Raw genomic sequence first — 17,965 nt, forward strand, 5'->3', positions numbered from 1 at the left:
AGCTTCATTTGGATCAATCTTTTCCCTTCCTATCTACAAATAATAATAATAATTATTATTATGGTATTTGTTAAGCACTTACTATGTGCCGAGCACTGTTCTAAGCACTGGGGTAGATCCAAGGTAATCAGGTTGTCCAACGTGGGGCTAACATTCTTAATCCCCATTTTACAGATGAGGGAACTGAGGCACAGAGAAGTGAAGTGGCTTACCCAGGGTCACACAGCAGACAAGTGGCAGAGGCAGAATTAGAACCCATGTCCTCTGACTGCCAAGCCCTTGCTCTTGCCACTAAGCCACACTGCTTCTCTTTCTCATCCCCATTCCCCCCACTCCATAAAAGCCAACCTCTTAACAAAACTGCCCACATGGAGGCTTGCAGCCCAGTCTGAATCTCATCATCCCTCATTTCTTTGCCCTATCTTTTTTTTAATGGTATGTGTTCAGTGCTTACTATGTTCCAGGCACTGTACTAAGCTCTGGGGTAGATGCAAGTTAATCTGGTGGGGCACAATCCATGTCCCAAATGGGGCTCAGATTCTTAGTCCCCATTACAGATGAGGGATCTGAGGCCCCGAGAAGTTAGGTGACTTATCCAAGGTCACACAGCAGACAAATGGCGAAGCCGGGATTAGAATCCAGGTCCTTCTGACACCCAAGCCTGTGTTCTATCCACGAGACCATGCTGCTTCTCTTGGGTGAGGTGCCAGAGGCAATGAAATGGCCCAGAGACAGAGATGCTAAAGGGGTCAGGTTAAGCCACTGACTGGAGAGTTGCTCCCTGAATGACAAGAATTGCCTCTATCACAGAGAGGCAGCATGGCCTAGTGGGTAGAGCACAGGCCTGGGAGTTAGAACTAGCTGGTTTCTAATCTCAACTGTGCCTCTCGCCTGCTGCGTGACCTTGGGAAAGTCACTTAACTGCTCTGTTCTTCGGTTACGTCATCTGTAAAATGGGGATTAAGACTGTGGGACAGGGACTGTCCAATCTGATTAGCTTTTATCTACTCCAGCACTTAGAACAGTGCTCGACACACAGTAAGTGGTTAGCAAATACCATTATTATTATTTTTATCATTATTATTACCACTTTTCAAGGTGACTAGAGGGGAGTTCTGGCCTCGGAGCCATGCAGGGTCTGGATCCCCTCTCTTGACAACCCCTGCCATTCATCGTTTGACTCTTGGCAGATCATATTGCCAAATCATCAGCTTAGTTTCAAAACTAAGTGAGCAGGCTAACCTCAAGGGAAGGGTGGTGCTGAGCCCAACTGAGTAATCAACAGTGCCTCATATAACCATTCCGAAAATGTGCTTTCGTCCTTCGGTTTATGGAGTCCAACTGGCAGAAAGGAAGGAAAGAGACCACCTGTTGTGTGTTTCATCAGCTTCTCTGGACTCAGATATAGGGTGCTGGAGTTTTAATCCCTACTCTGCCACTCACACAATTGTATGCCAGGATACATCACTCTCCACATTTGGTGCTTCTTGTAAAAGGGGGACCATTCCAGGTAGTTGATGAAATTACTATAAACCTCTAGAAAACCGAGTGTCACCAAAAGCCTCAATAATCCCCAAGGAAACTAAAAATCTTTAGAACTACATGGCACCAGAGTCTAATGGAAACGAAAAGAAGCAGTGACTTAAAATCCCTAAAATTTGGACAACTTGGGGTGATAAATTGGTGCTGTGGAAAGTTGAGTGTGGGCCTGCAGCTTTGAAAACAAGAATCCCAAACAGATCTATTCACCGTAACCTGTTTCGCAGTGCTTCTATCCCCTCAGAAAACCAGAATTTGTTCAGTATTCTTGACGAAAAAGCCACTAGCCTAGCTTCCAATAGCAAGTCAAGATAGATACCAGTGACTCGGAAAGGGGAAAGATGAATTGGAATTGCCGTTAGTGTCCTGGGCCTCCCTGCGTCCCTAAGGGGTGAGCCAGCTAGCTAGATGAACTCCAGTCGGTAGGGACTGACTATCTAAGGTAGATTAGCCAGCCCCTTTGCTCTCCTCTTTCTGGCCGCTTGCCTTTTGGCCACTTTACGCCTCTCATTATCACCTCTACCGGAGAGTAGGCCAGGGAAATAAAAGAAACTGGAACTCCAACCAGTCAACTTTGCCCTTTGTTAGCAGTGCTCGTACAAGGTTTGGCAGTGGCAACTGTTGGCTCCAATAAGATTTTTTTTGTTGTTTTTTGTGTGGATTCCAATGATCCTTGTTCTTGCATTCCCCCCATAGTTGGCTGAGTGATGATATTTTCATTCTGTGCTTGGGTCGGAGGCAATTCTGCAAAGGGCGCAATTTTAAAAGATCAAATAAATACACAAATGGGAGCTGGCAGTCAGCATCTGCTCTCTGCAGGCTGCTCTCCTGACCAGGGCTGTTGAAACTAGGGCGAAGATCCCGCCTCCCGCAGAAGGGAAGTGAGCTGCATTCTAATTGCGGCTCCCCGCGTTCTGCTGAGCTCGAAAGCTGACATTCATCTGGTGACAGGCAATAAATCCTGCCCACCACCTGGGTGCTGTGCTTCCACGCTGACTCTTGCAGTTCTTTCTAGGGCAGGCCAGGAGCTGGGGACTGAATGGGTTGGCTAATTCTCCATGTTCCCTCCCTGCCCTTCAGCCCCCAGGTCCTGCATCATTGACAAGGATGAGTTGAAAGATGGCCTGCGGGTCCTCATCCCCATGGATGACAAGCTTCTCTATGCCGGTCACGTGAAGACAGTGCACTCTCCTGACATGTGAGTAAAGGGGCTATCTCCTGCCCTAGGCTGACCTGCCTCTCTAGGTCCAGACAGGAGTCTCTTGGGAGATACCAGGCTAAGATTTCCCAGAGTGGACGACTTCTAGGATCTGAGATCCACTGCCCATTCATGGGACTCAGAGGGGAGCCTTAAGTGGCCAACTCACTAAGCCAGGCAGTATCCTGCAGATGTCCTTGAGGGGTGCCATGACCCCAATTCCTGGAATCTTCTTGGGGGGCAGAGGGCAGCAGTTTTTTTCAATGGCATTTGTTAAGTGTTTATTATGTGTCAAACACTGTTCTAAGCACTGGGATAGGCACAAGTTAATTAGGTCAGACAGGGTTCCTGTCCCACATGGGGCTTCCAGTCTAGGTAGGGGGGAGAAGAGGTATCCCCATTTTGCAGTTGAGAAAACTGAGTCACAGAGAAGTTAAGTGACTTGCCTAAGGTCACACAGCAAGCAATTCACAGAGCCAGGATTAGAATCCAGGTCCTTCTGACTCCAAAGCCCGTGCTCTCTCCACTAGGCCACACTGGTTCTCTTCGAGCCCAGAGCTACAAAACCCCAGACCTGACTCTCTCATGTATTCTTGCTCAAACATTTGGCAAGGGCCATCCCCGCTCTTCTCCATGATTTAGGGCTGGGGCGTTAAAGGGGCTCATCACCCTCCACCCTCAACCTAAGAGAGATTGTCACTGACTGGAGAAATCCAAACATTTCCTGATTTATAATAGTAATAATAATAATGATGGCATTTATTAAGCGCTTACTATGTACAAACCACGGTTCTAAGTGCTGGGGAGGTTACAAGGTGATCAGGTTGTCCCTCGGGGGGCTCACAATCTTAATCCCCATTTTACAGATGAGATAACTGAGGCACAGAGAAGTTAAGTGACTTGCCCAAAGTCACACAGCTGACAATTGGTGGAGCCGGGGTTTGAACCCATGGACTCTGACTCCAAAGCCTGTGCTCTTTCCACTGAAACACGGTTGCTCTGTTGCCTCTCCGGGCTTAGAGGGGGCAGAGTCAAAAAATGTTAATGAAAACAGAGCGAGAGGAACAGAAAAGAAAGAGGAGAGAGAGAGGACTAAAGGGAGGAGAGAGAAGGGGGTGGGGAGGGGCAAGCCAGTTTGCCCAAAAGGGCCCCGGAGAAGTGTCAGAGGTGGTGAATGAGCAGAGAAGAAGCATTTGTCTCTTGGAGCTCCCCTAGTGCAGGAAGGTCTGTGCTCTCCAACTGGTCAGAAAGGAAAGGAGGACCGCCTCCTTCAGCAACCTGAGACCCCAGAGCCAGGAACTGCAGTGGGGAGGTGGGCCAAGAGAGGGGTGGTACTTAGTGGGGTCAGAGCCCGGGAGGTGGGGATTAGCATGAAGGGGAGTTGGCAGGGGGAGCCGGCTTTTTGAGGACTCAGCCTCACTCTGTTCTGAGGAGAAGCGGCGGCCTGCTTCATGGGTTTACCATCTCGTTTCAGCTACCGAGTGGTGGTGGAAGGAGAGAGGGGCAACCGACCCCATATCTACTGTCTTGAGCAACTCCTGCAGGAAGCAGTAAGTGTCTCTTGTTCTGTCATTGAGTTGGGGACCAAAGCTGGGGAAGAGCCTGGTGGAGGGAGTTTGAGGCCCACTCTTGCCCAGGGGCCCCATCTTGGATGCTTTAGCAAAGATGGGGAAGAAACCAGAGGGGATTCAGCATTTCCAGGAGCCTGGTTCCTGTAAGAAGGGCCATGAACTGAGTTGGATTACTTGGTCCACTGCTCAGCGTGGGGACTGTGAGGTTGGTGCATTATTGACAGTGTCTCCCCTTTGTAGTATATAGAGACTACAGGGCGATGAGTGCCAAAGAGGCTAGATCTGCATGAAGCCAGGGATCTCAAGGAGAGGTGGGGGGCTGTTAGAGCCCTGTCCAGTAGGGGCTTGGGAGCAGCAATCACTTGCCCCTTCTGAGGTCACGTTATTGCCAACACAAAAACAGGCAGAAAGCAGCTTGTTCAGGGCAGCTTCTGGAATCGGGGGACTTGGGGGCTGGTGGGGGGGATATTAAGCTGCTTGTCCTATCGCTCCCTCCTACAGATAATAGATGTGAAGCCACCCTCAGTCAGGTTCTTGCCAGAAGGTACCAGAATCGCGGCCTATTGGAGCCAACAGTACCGTTGCCTCTACCCAGGCACCGTTGTTAGAGGTAAGATCGTACTCAACTAAAGTCCAGCATCCCTTCATTCTCTGTCAGACAGCCAAAGGTATGACTCAAAGCTCAGCCTCTAGATACATCAGCTTAAGCGTGGACCATCTCTCCTGCTCCCTGCTAACTAGCTCTCCTTACTTTGGGTGTCAATCAGTCAATACCATTTACTAAGCACTTCCTCTTTGCAGAACATTGCACTTAGTGCTTTGGAGAGTACAGTAATGTTAGTAGGCGTGATCAGTCAGTCAACCCATCATGGTCATTGAGTGTTTACTCTGTGCAGAACACTGTACTAAGTGCTTGGGAGAGTACTGTATGACAGAATTTGTACAGTAAGTTCCCTGACCTGAAGGAGTTTATAGTCTAGTGGATTTCTGGAAATAGCTTTTCACTCCCCGTGTCCCTCTTGCTCTGTCTTCTTGGTCCTTGCTGTTCCCGGTCACAAGTAAGAGTAGTAGCTCCAACAGTGTTTATCGAGCTCCCACAGTGGAGCTGTGAATGGGGAAAAAAGTATAGACTCCCAGTGTCAGCTGGGAGTTGCCACCCAAAACACAGACTAGACTTGGGACACTCAAGTTTTTTCTTACTTATTATTATCATGAGTGAATATTCATGGTTTGGATCCGTGTGGCATCTTTCCTGCTCTAATAATAATAATAATAATAATAATAATAATAGTGTTTTTTAAGCACTTACTGTGTGTGAAACACTGTTCTAAGCGCTGGGGGGCTACAAGGTGATTAGGTTGTCCCATGTGGGGCTCACAGTCTTAATCCCCATTTTACAGATGAAGTAACTGGGGCACAGAGAAGTTAAGTGACTTGCCCAAGGTCACACAGCTAAATTGTGGAGGAGGGATTTGAACCCATGACCTCTGACTCCCAAGCCCGTGCTCTTTCCACTGAGCCACGCTTGCACCTAATATAGCCTACTGAAAAGCAAAATGGTGTGTGATAATGAAGCCTATTCTGTTTCTGAATAGGAAATGGTAAACTCCTGGAGAGCAGGGACTTGTCTGTCTCTTTTTTCCTACCTATCCATAGTACCCAGATCTGGTTGTTGACAAAAATGTAGTAGTGGTAGTAATAGTAGTAGTAGTAGCAGCGACAGCAGCATAAGTAGTAGTAATAATAATAATTATGGTATTTGTTAAGCACTTCCTATGTGCCAAGTGCTGTTCTAAACACTGGGGTAGATACAGGGAAATCCGGTTGTCTCATGTGGAGCTCACTTTTAATCTTCATTTTACAGATGAGGTAACTGAGGCACAGAGAAGTTAAGTGACTTGCCCAAGGTCAAACAGCAGACAAGTGGCGGAGCCAGGATCAGAACCCATGTTCTGTGACTCCCAACCCTTGCACTTTCCACTAACACGCTGCTTCTCTAGTAGCAGTAGTAGTAGCACTAGTAGCAGTAGCAATGGTGGTAGCGGCAGTAGTAGTGAGTAATAGCAGTAGAAGTATTAATAGTAGTAGTAGTATTTCTAAAGCGATTACTGTGTTCAAAGCACTGTACTAAGCCCTGGAAAAGAATACCTGGAGTGGGTGGGGATCGCGATGGAGCTGAAGAGGCCACTTTACTATTCAACCCTCCCCCAGCCCCACAGCGCTTATGTCCATATCCATCTGTAATTTATTTTAATATCTGTCCCCAACTCTAGTCTGTAAGTCCTTGTGGACAGGGATCTTCTTTACCTATTTTTTTGTATTGCACTCTTCCAAACACATGGTATAGTGCTCTATACACAGTAAATGTCTAATCAATGTTATTGATTGATTGAAAGGAAAAATGGTGCTGAAGAGATGGAAGCACATGGAAGCGTGAGGCAGAAATCTTGGCTTGGAAGATGCCAGGCACGTGTGTCTCTGAGGCTGTCCTGAGCCTGAAGCAGTTCGGCTTCTCAGTTTGTCTTGGCTCCTGGCTGGAGTCGGAAGGAAGGGAATGGGGAAGGACTGCTTTGGAGCTTGGCCCTAAGACCTAAGAGGGGTTGGTGGCCCAGACAAGCCACACAGCCACCAGACCGCTGCACAGACAGAGCCTCTGGCTTTCCCCGAAGGACCTTCCTGAAAACCTGGAGATTTTGCTGCCGCTCACACAGTCTCTCCTGATCTTTTTTCAGGGTCCCTGGATCAAGAAGAAGATGGGGATCTGATCACAGTGGAATTTGATGACGGGGACACCGGGAGGATTCCCTTGTCTCATATTCGTCTCCTACCTCCAGAGTATAAAATTCAGTGTAAGTTTGGGCACCTGCTGCCTGCCCCTCCTTCCTGTCCTTTTTTCTCCCCAGCTACACCCCCAACTGCTCCCCAGGTGGATGCAGCCTCTCCGCTCCTACTTCTAGCAATTTGAGCTGGATTGGAAGAGATCATCTGGTTTCATCTCTGCCTCCTGCCAGCATTGGGAAAGTTAACTGTCAGTGAACAGGGCTCTCTTGGTGGTCTTAAGGAATGGCTAGAGCTCCCCAGGCCATATGTAGAGCACGGAGACATGAAGGCAGAGGGAATCCCTACAGTGTTCAGGTTTCTGGACATCCTTTCCCATCCCTGGACTGACCAAACTCTATAAGACCCTTCACTGAAGGGAATTGGACAGTTGGTTTCTTTACTCTTTCTAGAGTGTCTGTTTTCTGGGGACCTATTTGCTTTGGTGCCTCCATAGAAGCACAGTTATGAGTCCTGTAGGGGCTGGAAATCCAGAGCCAGATGCAAATCTTTTAGATCTAACTGGAGCCTAGCCTGGCCCTGGCCAACCCCCACTAGAGTAGGTCCCTGATGTTTGGAATATGGTTCTGCTCAACTGGAAAGTACCCACATCTAGGGGGTTAATAATAATAATAATTGTGATATTTGTTAAGCATTTGCTATGTGCCAGGTGTTGTACTAAGCACTGGACTGGTTACAAGCAAATCAGGTTGCACACAGTCCCTGTCACACCTGGGGCTCACAGTCTCAATCGCCATTTTACAGATGAGGTAAATAAGGCACAGAGAAGCCAAGTGGCTTGCCCAAAGTCACACAGCAGACTAGTGGCAGAGCCAGGATTAAAACCCATGACCTTCTGATTCCCAGGCCTGTACTCTATCTACTATGCCATGTTGCATCTCATGCCAGACTTTACTGGGCATGGGTGATTACCTCTGGTGCTCCTGCAAGTTGTAGTCCCAGCAGCCCACAGGAACAACTGCCAACAAGAGCTGTTACCCCACGTGCACAGTTGGCTGCCTTTCCCCTGGCCTCAAACCAGGGCACCTGATCCCACCCAGTTTGGTGCCAGCCTAACCCAGCCCTGGGGGCTCAGGATCCACAATACCTCCTTGCCAGGGCTGGCCTGGGCTGAGGGACAAGTACATACAAAAATGAAAAGAAGCAGAGCAACAGCCAGGTAGAGATTGCTCGAGTGGAGGTGTGAGCAACCAAAGCTGGTTTATCCCCAACAGCTACAAATCCTCCTCTCTCCCCAGGTGTATTCACCTCCAGAGGTAGGCCCAGATCCTCCAGGGGTGCACTGACACTACCTCAATATCTCTGGGCCTTGAGCTGTGGGTTGAAAACATGGAGGTGCTCCAAGAAATGGAATTCTAGAACTGGGATTTGGCTCTTGAATATTGATTTCCAGGCAAAGGTGATGCGAGCCGCTGTCCCAGTCCAGGTTGGCTTCCACACCATCCTGCTGGGTCCTGACTTTCTCCCTTCTGGACCACTTTAGGCGCTGAGCCATCCCCCGCTCTTCTGGTACCCAGTGCCAAGCGCCGCAGCCGCAAGTCCAGCAAGGAGGCTGGAGAAGGAAAAGAATGCAGCACACTGGGGACCGAGGAGGCTGTGGCAAAGGCCAAAGGTCGTGGCCGGAAACCCAGTGTCAAAGCCAAAGTCGGTAGGTTGTCAGGACGGCTTGCAGTAAAGAGGGCCCCTGGGAGTCTTGCCTGGGACTCATTTCCCACCATCCCCATCCCCAGAGAGCACCCTTTGTCTCTGCTCTGCGGCTGGGGGACTAGTAGCCCTGACTAGAGAGTCTGCAGAGTTAGGGTCTCAGTTCAGGAGGACAGGAAAGAAAGATCAACTGGACATGTTCCCAGCAGGCAATAAGTCTCCTCTTCCCCTCCCTTCCCAGACAATGCCCCACTGGAACCTGGACCAAGGCCTCTCCTGGAGGTGGCCACTTTCCCTAATGTCTGTGCCCCTGTCTGGTCATCAGGACTCCTTGATCAACTCTCTCTTCTCCCTTCTTCCTTCTTCCCAATCGCCACTAGATTGGAAGCCCCGCTAGACTGTTAGGTCCTTGAGGGTAAGGATCATGTCCATTGTTTTCTCCCAAGCACTTAGCACAGTACTCTGCACCCACAAAAGTGCTCAATAAATACCATTGATTGATTGGGGGTCCCTTTATTGGTTTGTTTCCTGCTTGGTCACTTCCCTGGAGAAGAATTGTAGGGGAGGCGGTGTAGGGGAGGAGGTATTGGCCTCAAGGCCCCTGCCTCCTCTCCAGGAGTGAATAGTAGATCTTGGCTTTCTCCTTGTTTGGTCATTTCCAGATGCAGCTAAAATAGAGCAGCCGCTGACATGGCAGCCAGAAGCGGGAGGCAGGGTAGCTCTAAGCTCTACTTTCTTGATTATTAGGAAGAGAAAGCTCCATCAATGGCTTCACATTTCTACTTCTGTAGGAGATGGCTGCAAAATAGTGGCCTGTGTGAGTGCCAGGAAAAGGCAAGGCCCAGATCTTAACCCAAAATGTCTCCCCATTCCTTTCTCTGCACTCATGGATTTGCTTATCTAACATAAAATTGCCCCTCCACCCAAAGATTTCAAACCTATGATTACCTTAGTCCGGACTCTGCTAAGATTAGGGCCCTTTTCAATAGGTGCCTCTTGGGGGCAGAGGGGAGAGAGGAAGGAGAGAATGATAAACTGAACAATAAAAGGGAAATGAGAAAAGATTCAGAGGAAATAAGAAAGGAGCGGGAGAAAATACCTCTATTTTGGACCTCATTTTGGGAGATAAGGGGATGTATGGTGAGGGGTTGAGTGAGAGTTTTTCCTCCAGCTATCCAGTGATGTACCAGGTGTACATCTCTGTATCCTCCACCACTGGCCTTATCTGAAATTTGTTTTAATGTCTGTCTCCCCCACTACACTGTAAGCTCCTTATGGGCAGGGATCATGTCTACCAATACTGTTGTATCATACTCTCCCAAGTGCTTAATGCAGTGCTCTACCACAGTAAACACTCAATAAATACCAGTGATTGATTGATTGATTATACCCACTGCCTCTTCCTGGGCCTTTCAAAGAGTTTGCTTTCTTCCCCTTTCCAGGAGAGGCGGTAGTCTTGGAGGAAGCAGGTCCAGGTGATTCTTCAGTGAGTGTCTCTGGAGCTCAGGAGAAGCCCCCTAGCTTGGGCAAACAGAACTCCAAGAGTTCAAGGAAGAGTCAGCCATCTCTAGCAGACCCTCCCTCCACTCTACCAGAGGAGAAACGGAACAAAGCCAACAAAGTCAAAATGGCAGCCAAGCTGCACGGCCCCCCAACTCCTTTCCAGCCGCCAGTATTCAGCGGCAACTTGATGAGTGGCGAAGCATATGGCGAAGTGCCAGGGCCTCTGGGCACCTTTGGGGCCACCGACAATCCAACCAGCAAAACCAAAGCGAAGAAGGGCAGGTCTGGGGAAGAGCCTGGGTTCAGCCTGGCACCCAAGGGGCAAAGGAAACCATCAGACAGCGAGGTCCTTATCAAGTTAGACCATGAAGGGGTGACGTCGCCTAAAAGCAAGAAAACCAAGGAGGCCATGATGCTGATGGAGGACTCTGGTCTGGGGAGCCGGAGGGAGAGCAAAACCCTCCTGGGACTCGGCTATCCCTCAGTTACGGGAGGTCAAGTCAAATCTAAATCCTCCAGGGCCAAGGCCACGAATGCAGAATCATTGGCAGCTAATTTTGGAGGCAAATTTGGAAACTCCGGGGACTCTCTGGCACCCGAGAAGGAACAGGGAGACAAAGCGGTGACGGAGGCGGCGGATGAATCTGAGAGCAACAGTAGTGGCGGCAGCAGCTCAGAGACGGAAGGGGAGGAGGGAGAGGAGGAAGGGGAGGGAGAGGAAGAGGGGGGAGGAGGGAAGAATGGCGGTGACCACCAGGAAGACAGCAGTTCTTCCAGCTCCCGGGCGTCCACCCCGCTCTCCTCGTCCAACTCTTCCTCCTCTTCCAGCAGCAGCTCGTCCTCCTCGTCCTCCTCCTCCTCCTCTTCTTCTTCCTCCTCCTCTTCTTCATCCTCCTCCTCTTCCTCGTCCTCCTCTGCCTCCTCCACCTCTTCCTCCTCCAGCTCCAGCTCCTCATCCTCGTCTACAACAGATGAAGATTCCTCGTGTAGCTCGGATGATGAGGCAGCCGAGGCCAAGCCCAGCTCTTCTACGCCACCGGCTCTCCCTGCAAAGCAGGCCAAGCCTCCAGGAAAATCCTCCCGCGCCTCCTCTCACCCTCCCAGCCAGAAACAGAAGCAGCAGCAGCAGCAGCCACCCCCCTCCCAGCAGAAGCCACCCCCCGGGGGCAACAAGAGCCGACCCAAAAAACGGGAGGGAATCCACTTGCCCACCACCAAGGAGCTGGCCAAGAGGCAGAGACTCCCATCTGTGGAGAACCGACCCAAAATTGCCGCCTTCCTCCCTGCCCGGCAGCTGTGGAAATGGTTTGGCAAACCCACACAGGTAATGCCAGCAACCGCTAGCCCGGGACCCCTGACCCAATTACCCTCCATGCTCCACCCACACCGGTTCCCAGCCTCTTTGGTCATCATGGAGTCGGGAGACAGCTCCAACTGACCCTGCAGCTTAGCCCTCAGGAGAAGCCCACCTTCCCTTTGGGAGTAAAATAGATGACACTGGCATTCTGGGCTGGTGGATGAATGGAGCTCTCTGCCTGGCCAAGAGAAGACCCTAGGTCTTTCTGGACCTGTGAATATGTACCACAGAGAGGCAGACAGGGTGGTTCATTTGGATCTCGGTTTTTGTTGCTCTCTCCCCCTTTCCCCCCAATCAGAGCTCAGATTCTGCAGGAGGGTCAGCTGGGGATCTTTTGATCTACTTCTCTGCCCCCAGCCTTTTTGTGGCAAAAAGGCAATATGAATCTGAAAATGGCAATATGAATCCGAGGAGGTGACCACCAGTACTGCTGAGGCCAGGCACCTGTCATCTCCCAAGTCCCCGTGAATCAACTAAATCAGTGACCTTATCCAGCAATGCAGTTCCTACCACAGCTAACCAGGCTGAGACTTCTGAGACTGAGGTTGATAGCCCTTGGGGTTTATATCAGCGTGAGAAGCAGTGTGCACTAGTGGATAGGGCATGGACCTCGGAATCTAATCCCGGTTCTGCTGCTTCTGTGCTGCATGACCTTAGGCAAGTCACTTAACTTCTCTGTGCCTCAGTTACCTCATCTTTAAAATGGGGAGAAGGACTGCAAGAGCTTAGTATGGTGCTCTGCACACAGTAAGCGCTCAATACGATTGAATGAATCTTCACTGGGACGTGGACTTTGTCAGGTCTGATTATCTTGTATCTACCCCAGCTCTTAGTGTAGTGCCTGACACATAGTAAGTGCTCAACAAATACCTTATAGAAAAAATATGCGTGTGTGTGTGTGCGTGTGTTTGAGAGTACTTATATATGAATAGGCACACACATATATAAAGAATACATACATAAAATAATATATATATAAATAATATATGTACATACAAACAATATGTACATCAGGCCTTTTCATCCATAAAATGCCAAATATTTTCTCACTTATTCCATCAATAAGTGAGGACAGAAGGTGAGGCTTATCTACCATTCTACAGAAGGGAAAGCCGAGGCCCAGGGGAGGACTGGCTGGCAGAACCAGGACTAGTTAATAGCTCTTCTAGCTTCCAGTGCTGCACTTCTGTCAAGTCCACAGAAGGTTGGTAAAGGATATCATGGCGCATGTCACCTGTCACTCATTCACCTCGTTTCTGGAACCCCACAGAGGCGAGGCATGAAGGGGAAGGCCAGGAAGCTCTTCTACAAGGCGATCGTGCGTGGCAAGGAGATCATCCGCATCGGAGACTGTGCTGTCTTCCTCTCCGCTGGCCGGCCCAACCTGCCGTACATCGGACGCATCCAGAGCATGTGGGAGTCTTGGGGGAATAACATGGTGGTCAGGGTGAAATGGTTCTACCATCCAGAAGAAACCAATCCTGGCAAGAAACTCAACGAAAGCAAGGTAGGTCCCTCCACAAGCAGTCTCTGTACTCGGGAACCCATTTTGGGAAGCCAGGCTATATCAAGGGTCAATGAGAGGGAGCCCTGTAGGGGATGTGGACTGTGCCCAACCTGATTATCTTGTATCTACCCCCTGTGCTTAGTACACTGCTTAGCAAGGATACCACTATTATATTCATAAAAGGGAAAGAAACTGTTAATGGGTTGAGTGGGGATTGAGAAATCTAGAATGACTCAGCTAAAAGCCATCCTCTATTAATGCTTTAGGTGGGTCACCTGAAGACATGCTCTAAATGACCCTCTCTAAAAGCATTCAGTCACTTGGGATAATGAGAATTGGAAACAGAATCCTAGATCTGGAAAGGACCATAAGAAGTCATGTAGTCCAGTGACCCGCTTCCAACCTGATGAATGTTTGAAGACCACATTATTGCCACTTTGTAGTGTCACTTTCTGAAATGCTCTAAAGGATTGGGTCTGTAAAGACAACAGTAACAAGAGACTTCCCCTGTAGACAATAAGATCTTTGTGGGCAGGGAATGTATCTACCAACTCTGTTGTATGGAACTGTCCCAAGCACTAAGGACTATGCTCTGAATACAGTCAGGGCCCAATAAATGCTACTGATTAATTGACTGATTCTATCCTGTTTTCTCTCATTCCTTTCCCCTTGGGGTTACCCTCTGGGCAAACAGCGCTGGGATCAGAAATCGGGCAAAAGCCTTCCCGCAGCTCTCCAGGGATCCAACCAGAGGAAGGACTTCATGGAGGTAATTCCTGCCTCGGATGGAAACCCAGCCCTTCCCTGATGGAGCTGGGCATCCTGCATGCCTGGCCCTACCCTGGCAGGAAGCTACTTCCTTGGCGGGAAAGCTGGGAACAGGGGACTTAATAGATAGAGCCAGTTCTCTCGAGTGAGGTCATGCGTCAACTCCAAGGAGATCCAGGGGTCCTTTCCACTTTCGAACCCCAGGATGAAGGAGACTTTGAGTCTGTCTGTCTGTCTGTCTCTCTCTTTCTTTCTCTTTCTCCCTCTCTATTCCTCTCTCTCTTTCTCTCTGCCATACATGAGAAAAGTTGCTTCAGTAGGTGGCCAGCTAGAGAACATTGCCCCCAAAGCCCCTCTGAAATTCCCCCAGTTTGTTGCAGGACAGCTTTCCAACCTTCAAATCTTCCCTGGACAGGTTCCAGGCTGCAGTGGGAATTTTAAAGTGTCAAAGATCCCCTGAAGCCCCTGTTTCTTGTACTATACACTTACCTGGGTGGATGGGAATTTCCCAGGACTCAATGAAACCAATCTCCCTAGGACACATGCCTTTTCTCTCTCACTGTTGGTAGGTCTCGAACCCAGCCCCCAGGCATTCCCTCCAGCCTGCTGGGAGAGCCCCAACCAGGACCAAAGGGGCATTCACTTCCCCTTGACTTCCTCCCTTCCAGAGTGGAGCGCGGTCCAGTGGGTTAGGAGTCAGGAGACCAGCTGTGGCCTAGTAGAAAGAGCATGAGCCTGGGAATCAGGGGACCTGGGTTCTAGCCCCTGCTTTACCGTTGGCCTGCAGTGTAACTTTGGGCAAATCACTCAACTTATCTGTCCCTCAGTTTCTTCATCTGTAAAATGGGTTTTAAATACCTATATTCCCTCCCCCTTAGAATTTGACTGCCATGTGGCACAGGGATTGTTTATGACTTTATCTTGTATCTACCCCAGTGCTTGTTACAATGCTTGGCATAAAGTAAGCGCTTAACCAATACTTCAATTATTCTTATTGTTGGAGGGCCCCACTGGCTCTGCCGGTGGCCAGAGTCTCTTCTCCTCACTCTGGAGAGGGTTCCCTTTTCCCCTCCCTCTCTCCCACCACCATGGAGACTGATTCTCCCAGAGTTCATACTAGCACCCAGAGAGTCTGTCTTGCCCACGAGGAGCAGCTTCAGCATTGGAAGAGCCTGGCCAGCGTCAAGCCTGGCATCGAACTGACCCGAGGCTCTGCTCCCCATTTGGGGCGGGTGATCAGAGTCCCACTCTCCCAACTGCCCCTGTGTACCCCGGGATCATGGCTCACTAATCTGCTGTGTTTTCTCCTCCTCCTCTTCCCCACTCCGCCCCTTGCCCCCCACCCCCACCCCTCTCCACCCCCACCCTGGTCCAGAGGGCGCTGTACCAGTCCTCACATGTGGATGAAAACGACGTCCAGACCGTCTCCCACAAGTGTCTGGTGGTGGGCCTCGACCAGTATGAGCAAATGCTGAAGACCAAGAAGTACCAGGACAGCGAAGACCTGTACTACCTAGCTGGGACCTACGAGCCCACCACCGGCATGATCTTCAACACGGATGGTGTCCCGGTCATTTGCTGATCGCCCGGGAGAGGAAGCAATTCAGGGACGTGTCTTGCCAGGCCGGAATCCGGCCCTCCCCGGGATAGGGGTGGGGGGTGGGGCGGGGGGGAGGAAGGGAAAGGGGGGTTGGGGCGGGGTGGGGGGGGAGCACCGGAGGGACCCGGACAGACGACATGATTGTTTCTTGAACTTTCCTGACCTCGGGGGTCTCACAAGGAGGCGGGGCTCCGAGATGGAGGGAAGCGACCTGAGCTGAGACTGAGACAGCACTGAGGATGCCCCGCCAGCCCTTTCCCCCGCACAGAAGGGGCTCTCGCTGCCTTTCCTCCCCTGGAAACAGGGAGTTCTTGTGATCACTGCCACAGGGGAAGATGCGTGCATGCACATGTGTGTGCGCGCATGCGTGGGTGAGTGTGTGTGTGCGTGTGTGTGTGTGTGTGTGTGTGTCTCTCCAGCCTCCATTAGAATTCTGAGGTGCCCTGGGCTGGGGACACCTGGTAACCATCAGGGTATATCTGACGCCTCCTTCCCACCTTGGGCTTGGTCTTCTGGCGAAGCATCCGGTTGGGCCGACGGGCCATGGGAGAAGGAGGCAAGTCTTATCTCGTGCACCTTGAACCTGCCCTTGGCTGCAGGGTCGAAGGCAGGGGCGAGTCATCTCAGGCAGCTGCTCAGGGCCCAGGTTGGCTCCCACAGGAGCCAAGGGCCGAACGGACAGCGTGTTGGGAAAGGAGGCTCCCCAAGGCCGAGCTGTCATTGGCCGAGGCCCATTGTGGGGGGGGTGGCCTGGAAGGGTGAGGATGAACCACAAGACTGAGAGGCTGAGACACGGGGCCCCCGCACCACCCCAGGATGCCTGCAATTGAAAAAAAAAAAAGGTGGGATTTTCTGTTTTTTTTTTAAAGAGCTGTAATCTGAGAATATCTATCTCGGGGTGGGTGGGGAGGGATGGGTTTAATGGAACCAAAATGACCATTCAGGATATGAACTGCATGAGAATTCTTCCCCTGCAAGGACGCTCCAATGTCACGATCAATTTGCTGGAGTGGGGGAGGGCTACTTCGGAGCCCGAGAGGTGTCTGGGGTCTAGGTAAGGTGGGGGGGGCCGTCCTTTCAGGCTGTGCCTGCAGCTCTCCCCAAACAGTAGGTGTGTGTGTGTGGGGGGGGGGGGGGGTCAACAGGAGGGAGCCTGAGGCTTGGCCTTGACATGGAGAGCTGCTAGCTCCCAGCTAGCAAGGCCCATCCAGTCCTGCATGGCCCCGTCCCTTCCTCTGGAAAGACCACCTCCATACATCAGGGTCCACCTGGCAGCCGACTGCCAGGCCAGCCTGGCCAAGGAGCCGGCGACAACACCGACGGAAGGGGTGGAGCAGCACAATTCCCACCCCCTTGCACTTAGACCCGCTCACGAGACGCACTGAATATTGCCCCATGCCTTCTTGGAGGTGTTTCCCCCACCCAACGTCTCCCCCCATCACCCCTCAACAACCTCCCTGGGCACAGGCCAGCAAAAGGATGACTTCATCTCTCCCTGTGGGGAGCCGCTGGAGGAGATCGACCTTTGAACCATTTGCTCTGGTACTCTTGATGAGTCCTAGGGCAGAAAGCCTGTGGGGTGAGGAGGGGGAACCCCCGCCCAACCAACCTCACCACACTCACACTACGAAGAACCACAATGGTGCTGAATTGTCACCCCTTCCCTCCCTGCCCTTCCTCCCTGACTCACCCATCCTCCCTCCTTCCCCCCCCCCCCCCCCCCCCCTCCAATCAGGGCTCTCTCAAGAACCTGGTGGAAATTACTGTTTCTAAACTGTACAGTTTTAATGTACCGAAAAAAACTCTTTAGCCCACCTGTATAATACGTCTTTAAATGGATTCAACTTTTTAATTATATATAAATATAAATATATATAAATATATATATAAATATAAACTTTTTAAAACTGTGAAAAAGTTATGAAATTATAAAGCAAACACAGTCTGACGTTAAGAATATTATTTTTTATTTCCTGTTGGATTGTGAGTGTAGAATCATCTGGGATCACCCACCTCACTTTCACGCACACTTCCCACCCCGAGCCCCTCCTCCCCCACCCCTCCATGCCTAAAAGTGTACTGTACTCACCCCAACCAACTGTGTGCGGAAATTACAGAAAAATGAGAAAGAGAGAGAGAGAAAGAGAGAGAGAGAGCGAGAGAAAGGAACATTTTTATGCTCGTGCCCAATAGAAAGCACTTATCTAACCCAACGCCTTCTATGAAACACAAGGGTTTGTCCAGACAATCGTGAGGAAAGGAGAGCCAGGCTTTCATTTTGTTTTGTGGGGGGGGATGTCTTTTTGTTTTGAAAAAAATTTTTTTTTGAATTTTGTTTGTTGGCGAATTCCGTGTGATCTTTTTTCATAAAAAAAATTCAATTGAAAAAAAAATAACCAACCAGTCTTCTCTGTCCTGGTTTTTCCTGTGGGTTTCTGGG

The 17,965-nt window shown here is 50.4% G+C and overlaps 1 protein-coding gene across 5 annotated transcripts in view; it reads left to right on the forward strand.

Annotated features, from left to right (window-relative positions):
- Positions 1–15,565, forward strand: part of TNRC18 (trinucleotide repeat containing 18) — a 111,518-nt gene extending 95,953 nt beyond the window's left edge. For all 5 annotated transcript variants that reach the window (XM_038763917.1, XM_038763918.1, XM_038763919.1 and 2 more), the window contains 9 exons: positions 2,620–2,737; positions 4,212–4,287; positions 4,810–4,918; positions 7,041–7,157; positions 8,630–8,794; positions 10,233–11,617; positions 12,921–13,157; positions 13,852–13,926; positions 15,301–15,565. In XM_038763917.1, coding sequence (XP_038619845.1) covers positions 2,620–2,737; positions 4,212–4,287; positions 4,810–4,918; positions 7,041–7,157; positions 8,630–8,794; positions 10,233–11,617; positions 12,921–13,157; positions 13,852–13,926; positions 15,301–15,507 — 2,489 coding nt within the window. In that variant the 3' untranslated portion in view covers positions 15,508–15,565. The remainder of the gene's footprint in view (positions 1–2,619; positions 2,738–4,211; positions 4,288–4,809; positions 4,919–7,040; positions 7,158–8,629; positions 8,795–10,232; positions 11,618–12,920; positions 13,158–13,851; positions 13,927–15,300) is intronic.
- The last annotated feature ends 2,400 nt before the right edge of the window (positions 15,566–17,965 follow it).

The sequence above is a fragment of the Tachyglossus aculeatus genome, chromosome 21, assembly GCF_015852505.1.
Source record: "Tachyglossus aculeatus isolate mTacAcu1 chromosome 21, mTacAcu1.pri, whole genome shotgun sequence".
Classification (NCBI taxonomy): domain Eukaryota; kingdom Metazoa; phylum Chordata; class Mammalia; order Monotremata; family Tachyglossidae; genus Tachyglossus; species Tachyglossus aculeatus.